We start from the raw sequence: 18,812 nt of genomic DNA, 5'->3' as shown, positions 1-18,812 counted from the left end.
CTGGCAGTGCTCATATGCGATTGGCCACATTCAAGGCAAATTCACTTCCTGCTTGTACTATCACTCTGTTCCCTCTCTTTTTCATAGTGTTGTTTTTTCAGTAAGGAATAGTATCATATTTTCTCTATGCTTTTGCACTTGCTATTTCTTTGGCCTGAAATACCTTTCCTTGATACTTTTGTCTGGCAAGCTCTAGTCCTTTCAGGAAGCAGGTTAAGAATAAAGTTTGTAAGACCGTCTCTGTCTTTGACACTGCTAGATGGTTTGGACACTTTTTTCCCTTTAATAACCCTATTCATGTATAATTTACCCCACTTACAATTCTTTTTGCATCTGTCTTCTCACTAAATTGTAAGCTTTTAAAGACAGGTTTTATGTGCCTTTTTATTGTTTCTTTGTTTTGTTTTGTTTTGGGACCATTTTGTCGAATGCTCAGGAATTATGCCAGGCTCTGTACTCAGGAGTCACTCCTGGTGGTGTGTGGGGGATGATGTGGGATTTGGAAGTCCGGGTCAGCAGTGTGCAAGGCAAGCACCCTACTCACTCTACTCACTGTGTTATTTCTTTAGCCCTTAGTATTCTTTTCAGATAGTGACCCACTCAATCACTGATACTTAGTAATTGATTGAGACATTGATTTATTAAGTGAATGTCCTTTTTTTTTTCTTCTTTGGATCACACCTGATGATGCTCAGAGGTTACTCCTGGCTCTGCATTCAGGAATTATGCCTGATGGTGCTCAAGGAACCGTATGAAATGTTGTGGATCAAATCCAAGTCCAACACTTGAAAGACTTACTCACTGTAGTATTGCTCTGGCCCCTGAGTGAATGTACTTCTTAAAAAATTAATTTTTGTTTTTTTTTTTTTTGGTTATACCTGTGATGCTCAGGGGCTTCTCCTGGGTCTGCATTCCAGAAATTACAATTGGCAATGGTCAGGGACCATATGGGAGGCCAGGGTCGAACCTGAGTCAGCTGTGTGCAAGGCAAGCTCCCTACTGCTATACTATTTCTCTGGTCCCTAAGTGATTGTGTTAAGTAGAGAAAGTGAAACGCAAAGTTAGGGGAGGATGCTGTGGTTTTCCTAAAGTGAAAGTCGTTGGGAAATGGAAATCTTTAACATCCAATTTTTGTTAATAGCCAAAAAAACTTTTTGTTTAATTCATAATTTTGTTAATGATTTATTCAGGGAAAATGGGAACTTTAATCTTAAGAAAGAGTAAGCAGGGATGAATGTTGAAAATTAAAATAAACTTTTTAGAGGAATTGAAGAATAAGATCTATAAATGAGGGGTTTGAAAGATAGTTAAATGGTAAGGTGCTTGCCTTTCAGCCAACCTGGGTTTGATCCCCAGCATCCCATAGAGTCCACCAAAACCTTGAGCACAGAGCCAAGGAGCACTGCTGGGTATGGCCCCCAAACTAAACAAAACAAAAGAACTGTAAATAAGATACTTGAAATATAGCCTTAGTGATTTAAGGAATCAAAGTATTGTGTGGTTAATGTAAGGGTTGTGATAATTTTCATTTTATTTTTTGTGTTTCCCAACACAACTCAGGTGGTGCTTGGGGGACCATTATTAGAACCAGGGATTGAACCTTGTGGTTCTTGAATGGAGAGCATATACTCCAGCTCATTGAGCCATTTTCCTGGCCCTGGGATTACTGATAAAATTCTGAAAGGAGAGTTTAAATGAAATGAAATGTTTGTGGAGTTACTTACGTGCTAAAAAAAATGTTTATTGAGTGTACATACTAAGAGTACGTAAATTTTTCTTTCAAGATTATTACTTGTTTTTGGAATAAAGAATTTTTATTAAAAGGGAGAAACCTGAGGGTTTTTCCAGAGAGGAGAGAACCTCATAAAGTTAAAAAAAAAAACAAACCAAAAACCAAAAAAAAAAAAACACAAAACAAAACATGAATTACAGAGGTTGGGGAGGTAGTTTAAAGGGCATGCTTTTTTCATGTGGGAGAACTGGGTTTGATGCCTGGTGCCACAGTCTTTAAAACACTGCCATGAGTGATCCCCAAGCACTATAGGATGTGGTCCTAAAACAAACCAAAATAGATTTACAGACCCCTTCAAGATTATTACTCTTTTTTTGGGGAGTAGGGGGCGTCACACTTAGTGGTACTCAGGGACTATTGCTGATTTGATTCTCAGGGCTGACTTGGTGGTGCTGGGGAGACCTTGTTTCTGCGGATTAAACGAGTTGGCTGCGTGCAAAGCAAGAGCCTGTACTATCCTGTACTATCTCTCAGGCTCCAATCCATTCAAGATTATTTTATAATCACCATACTTGACCCTTAATTTTGTTAAATATACTAAGATATTCAGTAATGCAAAGCGTAAATTAAATGGGTCTTAATGATAAGGAGATAATCATCTGGGAGGCAATTAATGGATACAAAACAGCATATAATGGAGTACTTAATTGGGCAGTATGGTTAACAAATATTCTAAGGGTGATGAGACAGGGAGTAACTTAAAAGAAACCAGTTTTTTTGTTTGAACTAATTTTTGAGGATCTTTTTTTTGTCTGAACTATAGAAAATACATGTACCTCTACTTCCTTGCTTATTAGTAAGAGTTCATTGTTAAAAGAGATGTCCTCAGAGTTACTTGCAGGATTGCATAGGCAACAGTGAAAAGCTAAGTTGGACTTTTTTTTGGGCAGTTGTAGGGAATTGAACTCAAAGCCACACATGCAAAGCAAGTGCTGATCCATATCCTGAATCCTGGGTTTTAATTCCAGTTATAGTGAGATTTTCAGCACTTGATGTGGTAAAAGGTTTCTTGTAACAGGGAATTAAAAGATGGTAGAATATAGCTGGATGAAAAATGAAATATGTGACAAAAAGTGTTGAGGTGAGTAGGAAATGGGGGAATTATTTATTTATTGATTTATTTGCTTTTTGGGTCACACCCAGCGATGCTCAGGGGTTACTCCTAGCTCTGTGCTCAAGAATTAACTCCTGGTAGTGCTTGGGTGGGGGGTGAGGGGCCAGTATGGGATGCTAAGGATTGCATTCTGGTTGGCCACATGCATGGCAAATGCCTGATGTGTAGTATCTCTCTAGCTCCAGGTTTTTCTTTCTAGGGTTACTTTTACCAAGGGTTAACTGCAGTCCAGAAGTCCAGATATATAAGTAGGCGATTTTGAGAGACCGAGACCACATTCATTCTGACTTTATTAATAATCTTATAATTTATTTTATATTAGTTATTGTTGTTAATTTTATTGTGCTTAATATAAATCTTTATCATAGGAATATTAGAGAACTTGAGTATACTCCGGAAGTCTCCCTCTTGCCCCAATCCAGTTGGTATCTTCCCTGAATTATTTTGTTTTGATTTATAGCTTTGATAATAATACCTAAGTAACTTTCACATGTCAGACTTTGTTGTAAGCAGTATATTAAGAAACTTAAACGTGAAGGAAATGCCATAGTTTTTTTTTTTTTTTTTTGCTTTTTGGGTCACACCCGGCGATGCACAGGGGTTACTTCTGACTCTGCACTCAGGAGTTACTCCTGGCGGTGCCCAGGGGACCATATGGGATGCTGGGAATCGAACCTGGGTTGGCTGCGTGCAAGGCAAACGCCCTACCCGCTGTGCTATCTCTCCAGCCCCATGAAATGCCATAGTTTTAACTTGTGTTTATTTCTTATAATTAGGGTTTTTTTTTTTTTTTTTTTTTTTTTTTTAGCCAAAACCCTGGCAATGCTCAGGACTTACTTCTGACTCTGCTTACACTTAGGGGTCACTCCTGGCAGGGCTTGGGGAACCATATGGGATGCCAGGGATGGAACCTGGGTTGGCTGCGTGCAGGGCAAGCACCCAACTTACTGTACAATTACTCTGGCCTTTATTTGTTTAGTGCTTGAGTTTTGGAGGCCATGATAGGTGGTGTTCAGGGATTATTCTTGGCTCTATGCTTAGAGATCACTCCTGATGGTGCTTGGGAGCTGCCCTTCATTGGTTTTGGGGTAAGGGAGACCATGAAATTCTGGGGGTTGAAATTGGGGCCTATGCTTGCCAGGCATGAGTTCTAGTTTTTTTAGCTGTGCCCCCAGCTCCAGAATCTATACTTCATTTAGTTTTTGGTTTTTGGGTCATACCTGGCTGCTAGTGCTCCTATGTTTGTTGCTTATGGGTTACTTTTTTGTTTTTCTTTTTGGGTCACACCCGGCAATGCACAGGGGTTACTCCTGGCTCTGCACTCAGGAATTACTCCTGACGGTGCTCGGGACCATATGGGATGCTGGAACTTGAACCCAGGTTGACCACATTCAAGGCAAATGCCCTACCTATTGTGCTGTTGCTCCAGCCTCTACGGGTTACTTTTGATGGTGCTTATGGGACCATGTAGTAAAGCCTCTGTCCTCTACATGCAAAGCATGTACTATTGCCCATTGAATTATCTCACTGATCGCCTCACCCATATTTTATTGAGGGGAGTTGGTGGGGTGCTTGGGCCACAACTGGCAGTGCTCAGGACTTATTCCTTAGGGGTCACTCCCAGTAGTGCTCATGAAGACGATACGCAGTGCCAAGAATTTAACTGAGGTTGGCCATGTGCAAGGCAAAGGCATCTTATCTTAGCCTCTGTTAAATCTCGCCAACCTCAGAACTCATGTTTTTATCTAACTGCTATGCTGGATTGCACAGTTTCTACTAAAAATACTGGAAGATCTTAATAGATAGCTATATTTTGTATAGTTTTCACTTTTATGTGTATGGCAAATTTTTTTTTAGTTTATTTCCCCCCTAAAATATAGCAGGTTTTATTTGGAAGCTTTGAGTGAGGAGCGGGAGAGAAAAAGAGACAGAGTAACAAGAGAGAATATGGGCCAACTCCAGAGTAGAGAGAGCGCCACCAGAATTATTTTATGGCTAACAGTTTTCAGAGTTTTGAGGGCAAGGCAGAAGAAGGAGAAATACTTTCGAGTCATGGTAGGGAAAAATTATACGAGAGTGAGCTAGAATTTTTGCAGGTGGAGGTTGGACGGAAAGCTCAGTTGGCTGAACACATACTTTGCATGTGGAAGGACTGGATTCTATTCCTAGCACTACATGGTCCTCTGACAACCTCCAGCAGCACTACCCCTGCCAAGTGTGACCCAATCGCACAGGGGCTATTCCTGGTTCTTCTCACGAGTGACCCCTGTTTTGTTCTCATTAGACCTTATGTGGTGCCAGGGCTTAAAACTGGAAAGGGCCACATGCATAGCAAGTGCTGTACCTCCTGTACTAGCTCTGTTTTGCAGGGAGCTGGAGAGAGGTCATCAGGCTCACGTGCATAAATTGCATACAGGATGCCTGGTTTTGGTCCCTGACACTGTGTGGTTGACTGAGCACCGAGCTGGGAAAATTCCTGAGCAGTGCCTGGTCTGACCCCAAATTTGGGGAAGGGTGGGGGCTTTTTGTTTTTTGTTTGCAGGGAGTTTAATACTAGGAAATACAAAGATGTGGGATTGTGGTTCAGTGTTAGTCATGCCCTGGATATGTGAGACCTGGATTTAATCCCTGGTGCTTCAAAAGGAAAAAAAAGAAAATTATTTTGTAGAAATGTACAGTTTGAGTAAGGACAGAACATGCTAGATAGTGGAGGTATAGAAGCTCTGTAGATAAATAATCAGGTTTATTAAGTGTCACTGTCACTGTCACTGTCCTCCCGTTGTTCATCGATTTGCTCAGGCGGGCCCAGTAATGTCTCCATTGTGACAGTTGTTACTGTGTTTGGCATATCAAATACGTCACAAATAGCTTGCCAAGCTTTGCTGTGCGGGCGAGATTCTCTTGGTAGCTTGCTGGGTTCTCGGAGAGGGGCGGAAGAATTGAACCTGGGTCAGCCCAGTCGGCCGCATGCAAGGCAAATACCCTATCAGCTGGGCTACTGCTCCAGCCCATATTAAGGGCACTTGGCAAAATAAAAAAAGTACTAAGGGTACTTGGCAAGTGAGTTTTGTTTTGGGGACTCTTAAGGAATGCTCAGGTAGTATGGGCACCTCTCCTGTTGTTACTTTGCCAACTGCCCTGGACAGATCAATACTTAGGCCTGGTGTTGTGTTGCTAGGAACCATTCCCAGCAGTGCTCTGGGGTTTCCAGGGCTATACCTGGCAGTGCTTGTGGGGACCATGTGATGCTAGAGATCAAACTTGGTGCTTCATGCATATAAAACATTTGCTAACTTTGAGAACATTTGCTACTTGGCCCTTGACAAGTGGTTTTTCTGGCTTGAAAAAGAGTGCACAGAGGAGCTGGAGCTATTGTATAGCAAGTAGGGTGTTTGCCTCACGTGTGACTGACCAAGTTCAATCCCTGGTACCATGTATGGTTCCCTGAACCCTACCAGAAGTGTGATCCCTGAGTGCAGAACAAGAGTTAGCCCTTAGCACTGCTGGGTGTGACCCCAGAACAAAAAATCCAAACCAAACAAACAAAAGAATGCATGGGGACTGGAGAAGTTGTCCAGGGGTAAGACCTTGCATGTGGACAGCCCTGGTTCAGTCTTCAGCACCACTTATGTTTCCCCTGAGCATGATCAGATGTGTCCCTTGAGCATAGACCCAAGAGTAGCCCCTGAACACCATCAGTTTGTCCCCTCCAAAGAATACGTAACCTGGATTTAGCTGCATGCAAGGCAAATGACTTACCCACTGTGCTGTCTCTTTTGGTTTTGTTTTTGGGCCACACTTGGTACTTAATATCTGGGGGTCACTGGTAGTTCTTCAGGACCATGCAGTGCTGGGGACTTCTGTGTACAAAGTGTGAGCTCTACCCCTGTGAACTATTTCCCATAGCTCTTATGTACATGGTTTTAATTGTAGTTTTGGTAGTAAAGTCATTGGAAGTTGGAGAATGAATTGTGTCAGGTCAAGTATGGAAGCAAGGAAATTAGAAACAAGGTGTTGAGGTAGTCTGTATAGTCTGGGAGTTTGGTGATGATCTGGATGAGAATAAAAGTGGTTGAGATGTAGAGAAATGATCAAAATCAAGATTATGTGGCCTTTTTTTTTTTTTGGAGGGGGTAGTGGGAGAGTTTGGTGACACACACAGCAATGCTTAGGAGTTATTCCTATCTCTGCGCTCAGGAATTACTCCTGGCAGTGCATGGGGGACCATATGGTATGCCAGAAATCAGACCCAGATCAGCTTTTACCAGGCAAGTGCCCTACCCTCTGAACTATCTCTCCGACCCTAAGATTATGTTTTGTAGTTTGTACTAACAGAAATTACAGGGGATATGGAACGGAAGATTTTAATGGTTACTCTAAGGTTTTTGACTTCTGAGGGGATGCTATTTTTTAAGACATGAAAGTGGATAGATGAGTTATTGTTTAGATTTCTTTCCTTAAGAGAAAATATTCTTTAACTTTTTGCTTTCATTTTTACACCTTGTCTATTGTATTGATTGTTTTAGGTGGTGGTGCTTTTCTTTTTCTTTTTCTTTTTTTTTTTTTTTGGTATGTTTGTCTAGATTTGACCCTGTCTTCCCTTTGTGCTAGGATGTCTGAATTGATTGAAAAAGAAACTGAAGAATATCGTAAGGGGGATCCAGACCCATTTGATGATCGACATCCTGGTGAGACCTCTGTTCTCTTAAGCCTGGCTCTGTTATTCTTACAAAAGAAAATTGCTTAATGGGAGTACTTTTTAAAATTAAAATAGCATTTTATAGAAATATTACTAAAATACCTTCATAAAATACTGTGACAAGTTTGGGTCAATGAGGAAAAACCAGTTCCTAGGAAAATTGAGATAATGTGTTTATATCACACAGAATATAACTGGAACTAAATTGATAGGATTACAGAGGCATAAAAAATGAAAGAAGAAAAGCAACAATTTTTTTTTACTTAAACCAAAGACCTAAGTATTCTTTTTACTGATGGAGAAACATGGTTGGAACTACATTTATTTTTTATTTATTTTTTTTCTTTTTGGGTCACACCCAGCTATGCACAGGGGTCACTCCTGGCTCATGCACTCAGGAATTACTCCTGGTGGTGCTGGGGGACCAAATGAGATGCTGGGAATCGAACCTGGGTTGGCCGTGTGCAAGGCAAATGCCCTACCCTCTGTGCTATTGCTCCAGCCCAGGGTCTCACTCTTGACTCTGCACTCAGTGATCACTTCTGGTACGGGGTGGGAACCATATGTAGTGCCAGAAATTGAACTCTGGTAGTCTGCCTGCACAGCAATCTTTCCAGTCTGTCAGTAGTGATCCCTGAGCATAGAGCCAGGAGTAAGCCTTGAGCACAACCAAGTATAGCTTCAAAACAGAACAAAGCAAACTTCACTAAATTTACTATACTGATGCTCTGAAGAGACAGTGAAAAGATAATATATGCCTTAAAAATTAACCAGTAATTATCCCAATCATTAATTCTTTTATTTTTATTCCATGTGTTAAAGATCATAAGTCCCTGCCTCCTTTACCTAGAAGAGCTTTAAGTAAATTAAAAATAGGGGGTGGGGTAAGAAAAAAAAAAGATCGCCATGGGTACCATATCTTAGAGTTGGTGACTTCTCAGTGGGATTTTCTTCCTAGCCTAACATTACAGATTTAAGGAAGCATCTATGCTGTCCAAGTTATTTTAGTTGAAACTGAGAGGGCTAGGGAAATCTTACAGCTGGTAGGGCACTTGCCTTACACACAGGTGACTTGGGTTCTATCCCTGGGGTCCTGTATGGCTCCCTGAGCCCTACCAGGAATGACCCCAGAGCCAAGAGTCCAGGAGTAAGCCCTTGAGTACTGAAGGGTGTGGCCCAAAAACAAAACAAACAAGAAAGAAAGAAAGAGACTGGGATCTTATTTCTCCAGTACACCCATCAAAAAAAAAAGTCATGCTTCCTCCTTTTTTTTTCTCTCTTTTGGTTTTGGGCCACACTCAGTGGTGCTTAGAGGTTATTCCTGACTCTGTGGTCAGGAATCACTCCTGGTGGCGCTTGGGATCATATGGGATGCCAGGGATTGAACCTGGGTCGACTGCATGCAAGGCAAGTGCCTTGCCCATTATATTAATCTCTCCCTTCCCTAATTTTTATACTTCTTTTATAGATCTTATATACTCCTAGGGATGCCAGTCTGGGTCAAGTGCTCATTTAATTCAGCTTTGTTGGGTAGGCAGTATATTGGGATATGGAAAAGCTATAAAACAGTGTCTCAAGTTTTATATTGTCATTTTATTTTTTGGTGCTTGGGGGTTGCTTCTGGCAGTGCTTAGGGGGAACCTTTCTGTAGTGGGGTTAGAACCCAGACCTCCTGCATACCAAGCATGTGCTGTAGCTCTTTGAGCTATCTTTATGGCTGTAAAGTGGCACTTTTGTTTTTTGTTTTGGGACCATATGCACGGGTGCTCAGAGGCATCTCCCAGTTCTGTGCTTAGAGGTTGCTCCTCCTGATGTTACTCAAGTAATAATTAATGTAGCGCAAGGGATTGCAACTGGGCCTCCTGTGTATAAAGTATATGTTCAGCTTCTTGATCTATTTCTCCACTCCCTGTCACTTTTAATTTTAAGGAATATTTAAAAAAATTGATTTATCAAAAAAAATTGTTTTCTTTGTTTAGTTTTTTGGGTCATGCCTGTGGTGCTCAGAGATTACTCCTGGCTCTCTGCTCAATGACCACTCCTGACTGGGCTCGGGTAACCATGTGGGGTCCTGGGATTAAACCTGGGTCAGCCTTGTCTAAGGCTTTACCTACTTCTCTCCCCTCACTCCTCCCCCGCCCCCCCACAATAATCTTTTATCTTGGTTAGCTTTTTATTTTTGTGCCTCTGAATTGGTGCCTAGGAATCTAGGGGCCTGTCTTGGTGATTGGTGATTCTCAGCAAACTGCTGCTGCTAGTGTTTCAGTGCACCATGGAAGGGGAGGGGATTACCTGGGCTACTTTGGTCCTTGGGGACCTTCAGGGCCATACCTGGCAGTGCTTCATGGCTTCAAGGGCTATACCTGGTGTTGCTTGGAGAGGGATATTATGTGGTGCTGGGGATTGAACTGGGGTCTGGTGCATGTATGACACGCATCTTAATACCTGTACTCTCTTTCTGGCCTTGGTCATTTTTTTAATAGTACAATAGTAAGGTTTTCCCATAGGTCTGAGCTGCTTGACTGGGATGATTTACTTACTCCTTTGTTCCTTCCCTCTTCATTTGGTAGGTCGAGCTGATCCTGAGTGTATGCTGGGCCATTTGCTGAGAATACTCTTCAAGAATGATGATTTCATGAATGCAGTAGGTGTACTTCTTATTCCGATCTAGACATCAGCAGTTACTGTACCAGTAGTCCGTCTGTCCCTCCCTCCCTCCCTCCCTCCTTCCCTCCCTCCCTCTCCCTTCCTCCCTCCCTCCCTTCCTTCCTTCCACTGACAAAGTTAGGAACATGGGAACAAAGTGGGTAGACTTTAAAATTTGGTGGCATAAGAGTAATCATGGACTTCCTCTTTATTTTAGTTTCTGTTTTTGTGCCACATCCAATAGTTTTTACTCCTGGCTCTGTGCTTAGGAATCTTTCCTAGCATGACTGGGGGTAGTGCCCATACAGGGGGCCGGGGATTGAGGCTTGGCTGTGTGCAAGGCACGTGCCTTACCCATTGTGTTACTGTCTCTGCCTCGCCTGAACTTTTTTTCTTTCCAAGTCTTGCTATGGTCCTAGTATTTATTTTTGCTGTACATTTTGTTCAGTTGAATATGGGTTAGGGCTCTTTTAGCCTCTTATGTTTATCCCTGAGCAAAATAATACTGGGTTTGGGAACATAGGAATCCTCCTTGGTTTCTAACTAGAAAAATTGTAGGGCTACCATGTGGTTCTACATACATGTATGTATTGGAAATGTGCCTTTTCTAATGTTGTAATATTGGAATATTGAGTATACGAGGGAGGAAAATGTATATGTAGCACTTATAGCTTCTGAATAGAATAATTGCTCAATTAACTTTGGCGAGTATGTGTGCATGCACGCGCGCGCGCGCGCGTGTGTGTGTGTGTGTGTGTGTGTGTGTGTGTATGGTGATAGGGATGGGAAATACCTTTCCATGATCAGTGACTACTCCCAGTGCATTGCCAGGACACCATATGACTGGGTGTCAAACCTGGGTCTCCCGCATGCAAAGGTTTACACATGTACTCTGAACTATTGCCCTGGTCTTGAAGTATGTTTTTGGATACGGATTAATGTGATGCTTGATAACATGATCTGTAGGATCCATGTTCTGAACTTAAATATAGCTTCATTGTTTATTCTAGTTTGATTTATAATTTGGTTCCTCTCCTGGCTGTTTCAGTAACTGCTTATTCCTGGCTTGGTACTCAGGAGTTGTACCTGGTGGAGCTTAGTGGGGACCACACAGTGCCAGGAATCAAACCTGGGGCTCTCATATACATATCTGTGCTCTAGCACTTTTGAGTTATCTCCCTGGCACTGATAGTTTTTTTTCCCCCCAAAGGTATTTGGGCCACACCCAGCAGTGCTCAGGGGTTACTCCTGATTCTGTGCTCAGGAATTACTCCTGGTGATCCCAGGGGAACATATAGGATATTGGGAATAGAACCTGAGTTGATTGCATGCAAGGTCAACCAGTTGTACTATCACTCCATCCCCATATATATTTTATGTTTTATGTCATATTCTGGTGTGATCCTTTTTGTTTTATTGTTTGGTTTTTGGGCCACACCCGGCGATAACTCAGGGGTTACTCTAGGCTCTGCACTCAAAAATTATTTCTTGCGGTGCTTGAGGACAGTATCAGATGCTGGGAATCAGACCCAGGTTGACTGTGTGCAAGGCAAATGCCCTACCTGCTGTACTATCACTCTGGCCCCTCATTTTAATATTTTGTTTTTGGACCCACACTTAGTACTCAGGTCATCTTGACTCTGCTCAGTAGTGATCCCAGGCAATCCTTAGAGGACTGTATGTACCAGGGATTCCTACCAGGATTGTAACTGCTAGAACTGCACATACAAGGCAAGTGCTTTGCTTCCTGTAATTTATCCAGCCCTTATTTTATTAATTTTTTTGGTAATCTTTTAGGCCACACCTGGCAGTGCTCAGGGAATTGCTTCCAGTGGTGCTAAGGTGACCATGCATTGCTGGGAATTGAACCCGGTCTTCTGCATGCAGAATATGTACTGAGCCAATTGAACTATCTCCAGCTCCTATTTTCTTTTTTTTTCTTTTTTTTTTTTTTTTCTTTTTTGGGTCACACCCGGCGATGCAAAGGGGTTACTCCTGGCTCTGCACTCAGGAGTTACTCCAGGCGGTGCTCAGGAGACCATATGGGATGCTGGGAATTGAACCCGGGTTGGCCGCGTGCAAGGCAAACGCCCTACCCGCTGTGCTATCTCTCCAGCCCCTCCAGCTCTTATTTTAATTTTAAAAATTTATTTCTTTTTCCTTCTTCTTGTAGTGATGACTAGGGTTGCACACATGTCTGACTGTGGTGCTTGTTTAGCTGTGATGCTCACCAGGATTCACATACCAAGTTGCAGAGCACAGAGAGTGACCCTAGAGCTCAAAGCTAGGAGTAGCCCCTAAGCCCTACCAGGTGCGGGTTTTCCCACCCTCAAATTTATATTCTGTATAATTATATAAAAACAAAATGTTTTTATTATCCATCATCATATAAGACCTGAGCACCGCTGGGTGTGTGGTCCTCCACAAGATAAGTAAAACTTTTGAAAGAAGAAATGTTATCATCATGCTCAATAGGATCATATGTATTTTGTTTTGGGGCCACACCTGGCAGTGCTCAGTATACTCCTGGCTCTATGCTCAGGGCTAATTCCTAGTGTGCTTGGAGGACCATATGGGGTGCCGGGGATCAAGCCTTGGTTAGCCACATGCAAGGCAAATGCCCTACCCGCTGTATTATCACTCTGGTCCCTACATGTATTTATAACAAGTTTATATTGTTAAAGATATTATTGGTAATTTATTAGACTTTATTAATTTGACTGGAATGTATCAACATCCTTTTCTTTATAGCTGGTAAATGCATATGTGATGACGAGCAGAGAACCCCCATTAAACACTGCTGCTTGCAGACTCCTGCTGGACATCATGCCAGGGCTGGAAACTGCTGTTGTCTTTCAAGAAAAGGTACTTACTAAAAATGTTTTACCCAGTGTAATATTTTTTTGACTCCTGTTCAGCGTTTTCTATGTGTAGGATCATGTTAAATGCAATATTACTTTCTTCTTTCATTACTAGATATTTCTTTCTTACCTAAAAAGAACTTCCACTACTGTCCTACATAGAAATGGGCAAAATTAGATGTCCTTGTCTTTTCCTTGGTATGAGGAAGCATGTTAGTCTTTTAGCCTTTTCTTTTTAAAATTTGTTTATTTAAAAAAATATTTTTTGCCCTTTAAAAAAATTACTTGTTTTAGTCAGTATCACTTCTTTTTTTCTTTTGGAGGGGGGCCATATCCAGCGGTGCTCAGGGCTCACTCCTGGTTCTGTGCTCAGGGATCACTACTTGTCACTCAGAGAACCACATAGGCTGCTGAGTATCAAATCTAGGTTGCCGGTGTTCAAGGCAGATGCCCTACCCATTGTACTGTACTGTCATTCTCATCCCTAACCCTAATCAGTATCACTTCTGATTGGTCAGTGCAGATTGCATTTATACATTTATATAGTTAAATATCTTTAATAGCCTTCAGAATTTCTATATATAGCCCCCCTCCTTTTTTTTTTTTTTTTTGGTGGTGGTGGTTTTATTTTTGGGACCATCTAGTGGTGCTTGGGTTACTCCTGACTCTGTAGTCAGGAATCTCCTGGCAGTCATCTCAGGACCATATGGGGTGTCAGAGATCAAAACCAGGTCGGCCACTTGCAAGGCAAATGCCTTAACTGCTAATCTATATCTCTGGCCCTCTGGTCCTAATTTGAAAAAAAGTTTGAACTGTTTGGAAATACGTAGTGAAATAACTCCATGACCCCAAGGAAGTGGTTTTATTTTTTTCCTTTTTGTTTTGTTTTGTGTTTGTTTTTTGGCCCATACCCTGGCTCTGCACTCAGGAATTACTTCTGGAGGTGTTGGGGTGGGGTGGGTGTGCATATATTGTACAAGAGATAGAACCTAGGTCCATGCTGTTCAAGATAAGCACCCTACCCACTTATCTTTCTGGCCCAGAAAGTGATACTTAAAATATAAAGCAAATATAATATAGAGGTTATGGGATTCTCCTTGCATGTAGCTGATCTTGGTTCTAATCCCTTGACACCTCATAAGATCCCTTGAGTACCTCCAGTGGTCATTCCTGAGCAGAGCCAAGGAATAGTTCTTAAGCATTGCTTAGTGTTCCCCCGAAACCAATATACATATTATTTTTCTACGTACATGGTTTTTTTTATATACATATATATAAAATAATATATTAAAAGAGTAGCTCAGCAAACTTAGCGGAAGAGTGCTTGCCTATGTGAGACCCAGTTTTTTTGGTATTTATGTTTTTTTTTTTTAAGATTGGTTTATTTGGTCTATGAATCTTTATGGAGAATTCCTCTTTTTTTTTTTTTTTCTGCTTTTAGGGTCATACCCAGCAATGCTCAGGCATTACTCCAGGCTCTGTGCTCAGGAATTACTCCTGGTGGTGCTCAGGGGGGACCATATGGGATGCTGGGAATCGAACCTGGGTTGGTTGGCAAATGCCCTACCCATTGTACTATCGCTCCAGCCCCTGGTATTTATTTTTCAAAAATTAAATTTTATTTTTATAAAGTTATTCACAATAATTGATTACATTTAATATCCCAACACCAATCCCACCATCATTGCACCTTAACCACCACCATTATTTTGAATTTTGCTACCACTATCCAAGCCTGCTCCAATAACAGGCTCTGAAGAATTTATTTTGTATTCCTTTTATAAACAATTCTCTAAAAATAATCAGAAAAGGGGGCTGGCGTGATAGCACAGCGGTTAAGGCATTTGCCTTGCACGCAGCCAACATGGCCGACACAGGTTCGATTCCCGGCATCCCATATGGTCCCCTGAGAACCGCCAGGAGCAATTCCTGAGTGCATGAGCCAGGAGTAACCCCTGAGCATCTGAGCATCGCCGGGTGTGACCCAAAAAGCAAAAAAAAAAAAAAAAAAAAAAAAAATCAGAAAAGGTTTCCTTTTTTTTTTTTTTAAATTTTTTTTTATTAGTAAAGCACCATGAGGTACAGTTGTAGATTGACAATATTTTGTGCTTGGGTTTGATTATACAATGATCCAGAAAAGGTTTTCTTAGAAGGAAGTGTGTGTATATTATTGTATCTCACCCTGGAGCCATTGAACCTTTGTATAAGAGATTACTAACATATTTTTGCAGGTTGAGCCTTGTATGCTAATATTTTTTTTATTGAGATTCGTTGCCTTCTACCTTACATCCTATCCACTGTGTGCTACTCTTAGTACATCAATGGTATGAGATGTCGCAGAGTTTTATCTCTAATCCCCTTCCTGCCAAGAAAATCCTTAAAAATAATTTTAGGAAGGAGAGAAAAAAAAATACTACTTGTTTGTTTTTTTGGAGGTCTTGGGAGCTGGGTTTGGACTTAGTTCTGGCTCTACAATCAGGGATCTCTGGCATTGTTCAGGAAACCATATGGAGTACTGGGAATCAAACTCAGGTCAAGTGCATCCAAGACAAACACCCGCTGTACTATCTCTCCCCAAGAAAAGAAAATATTAAGTTTAATTTAAAAATTTAAGAAAAATTAAAAACTTATCTTTATTATAAGTCATATAAAGTATTTCACAGCAGTAGAAACCTGAAGAATGGTCAGCAGACATGAAAAATTGCAGTGAACAAAGCTGTGCGTATATCTTTTTGTATTAATATTTTTATGTTTTGGGGATTAATTTTTTTTTACTTTAGGAAGGAATTGTTGAGAATCTTTTCAAATGGGCCCGAGAAGCTGATCAGCCATTAAGGACATATTCTACTGGACTATTAGGAGGTGCCATGGAAAATCAAGACATTGCTGCCAACTATAGGGATGAAAATTCACAGCTGGTAAGGACCATGACAGAATAAATTTTTGTGTTAAGTGTGGGCGAGTATTTGCAAGCTCATTTTTGTACCTAAACTAGAACAAGTAGACATAAGTAAACAATAATAACACAAAACCATGTGAAATTACTTACATTTATTTTTTTGTTTTTTGGGCTATACGCAGCGGTGAGTGCTTAGGGACTGGCTACTCCTGGCTCAGTGCTGGGGGGCGGGAGGAGGTTATGTCAGCCTTGCTGTTGCTAGGGTTCATGGAGTACTGAGGGTCAGACCCATGCCTTCTGCATGCAGAGCATGTCTATATGAACATCAAGATTACTTAGGAATTTCGAGTCTTTCTTTTTTTAATTTTTATTTATTTTGCTTTTTTGGGTCATACCTGGCAGTGCTCAGGAGTGACTCTTGGTTCTGTACTCACATGGGATGCTGGCGATTAAACCTAGGTGGGTCACATGCAAGGCAAACACCCTACCCACTGTACTATGACAGTGGCCTGAGTCTCTTTTCTTAGTATAAAATTAGTAGTTTTTTTATCTCATTAGTTTATGCCAGATTAGGGGTCAGATCCTTTCCTTTGCTACTCCAACATTTGGATTATGAGAATTTAAGAAAGGTTTTCATTTTTATTTTTTTTATTGAATCACTATGAGATACAGAATTACAGAGCTATTCCTGGTTGGGTTTCAGTCATACAGTGTTCCAACACCAATCCCTCTACCAGTGTACATTTCTCACCACTAATGTCCCCAGTTTCCCTCCTGGCCTCCAACTCCACCCCTAGCCTGTCTCTATGGCAGACATTTTCCCTTTTTTCTCTCTCTCTGTTTTTGGCATTATGGTTTGCAATACAGACACTGAGTGGTTATCATGTTTCTTCCTTTACCTATCTTCAGCATGCAGTTCTTGTCCAGAGTGATCATTTCCAGCTATCTTTGTCATATTGGTTTCTTCTCTATAGCAAATGTCCTTTCCCCCTACCTCTCAGCTTATAAATGGATGGATATGGAGAGTATTATGCTGAATGAAATGGGTTGGAAGCAGAGACAGACATAGAATCATTGCACTCATTTTTAACATATTAAAAATACATAATATGAAACTAATACCCAATGACAGTTTGAAACAATGGCCAGGAGAATTGGTTCATGGTTGAAGGATTAGAATTTTTATATAAAGAGACAAACTTAAAGAATTTTAAAGTGAAAGACTGTATATATACTACGTAAATTGATTGTGAACATTTTACTGTACTTTATTCTACACACAATTTACTTTTTTGGATAATATATTTCAAGAGGGATGTATTTCAGTGTTAGAGAACAGGTCTTGCATGTGTGAGTTACTGGCTTCCATCCCAAGTACTGTACACAAAATAATTTAGTTCTTGGAGTTAATTTCTGACACTTTGAAAAAAAAGTGTAGTCAAATTAAATTGCAGATATTATCCTCAGCCCCCTCCACCCGAGAGTCATGATTTACAAAGTTACTGAGAGTCAAATTTTAGGTATCCAATAATTCAACACCAATCCCTCCACTAGTGTCTACTTCCTTATACCATCCTCTCTTTAAGACTCAACAGGACATGACAATTTAGGGTTAGTTAAAAAAAAAGTACTTAAAAGTAAAATATAATGTATTTAAAAAATAGACTACATAATTGTAAAGTGTAACAATATTTAACTATATACTTTAAAATGGATGTAAGTTTGAGAAACCTTAATTTTGATTTTCAGCAGACCTATTTTGTTTGATTGTTTTTGGGCTACACCTGTTGGTGCTCAGGGCTTACTCTGTAGTCAGGGACCTGGTGGTTGGGGAACCATCTGGGATGCCGAACTTGGGTTGGCTGTGTGCAAGACAAGTACCCTCCTTGCTGTACTATCTTTCTGAACTTTTAGAGATACTTAAAAAGTTGTGACTATGTGTACTGTGTCTTTTTAGGCATGATGTCTAGCTCAGCTTAATTCAGGCAGATCTGTTCTGAATGTTAAACGTTTTTTGTATAAATCTCCTGGTTTGGGTTTTCTGGAAAATTTTATGTAGAATGAAATTTTTAGACACTGCTAATGTCATTAAGCTATAGGAATCTAGCCAGTATTTTTTTTTTTATCAAATCTACTGTTCGGCTGGAGAGATTAAGGAGCTTGCCTTGAATTTGGCTGATCTTGGTTCAAATCCTGGCACTAATATTGGTTCCCCGAGCACCATCAGGAGTCACTCTATTTTATTTGTTTTGGGGCCACATGGCAATGCTCAGGGTTTATTCCTGGCTCTGCATTCAGGGATTACTCTTGATGAGCTCAGGAGACCGTATGAAGTACTGGGGATTGAACCCGGGTTGGCTGCATTCAAAACACACATCCTAACCACTGTACTATTCCTCTGGACCCAGAAGTGACTTTTGAACATAGAACTATGAATAGTTTCTTGGTACTCTTGGTACTGTCAGGTGTGGCCCCAAAATCAAACCCAAGATAATAGCAATTTTTTTTTATTTTATGAAGTAGTTCACAAGTTTTTTGTTTTTTTTTTTTTTCCTTTTTGGGTCACACCTGGCGATGCACAGGGGTTACTCCAGGCTCTGCACTTAGGAATTATTCCTGGCAGTGCTCAGGGGACCATATGGAATGCTAGGAATCGAACCCGGGTCGGCCGCATGCAAGGCAAATGCCCTACCCACTGTGCTATTACTCCAGCCTCTAATTCACAATTTTTGATTACATTTAATACTCAAACATTCCCACCACCATTACACGTTCCTACCACCATATTTTGGATGTTTTCA

At 40.9% G+C, this 18,812-nt stretch overlaps 1 protein-coding gene across 1 annotated transcript in view; it reads left to right on the top strand.

Moving 5' to 3' along the window:
• The window catches only part of DCAF1 (DDB1 and CUL4 associated factor 1), an 82,682-nt gene that overhangs the window by 18,450 nt on the left and 45,420 nt on the right, over positions 1-18,812 (top strand). The window contains exons 3-6 of the mRNA XM_056129960.1: positions 7,518-7,594; positions 10,176-10,249; positions 13,003-13,116; positions 15,893-16,030. Coding sequence (XP_055985935.1) covers positions 7,518-7,594; positions 10,176-10,249; positions 13,003-13,116; positions 15,893-16,030 — 403 coding nt within the window. The remainder of the gene's footprint in view (positions 1-7,517; positions 7,595-10,175; positions 10,250-13,002; positions 13,117-15,892; positions 16,031-18,812) is intronic.

The sequence above is a fragment of the Sorex fumeus genome, unplaced genomic scaffold, assembly GCF_029834395.1.
Source record: "Sorex fumeus unplaced genomic scaffold, SorFum_2.1 ptg000072l, whole genome shotgun sequence".
Lineage (NCBI taxonomy): Eukaryota > Metazoa > Chordata > Mammalia > Eulipotyphla > Soricidae > Sorex > Sorex fumeus.
The sequence above is the reverse complement of the archived record's forward strand: the minus strand, read 5'-3'. Positions and strand labels throughout refer to the sequence as shown.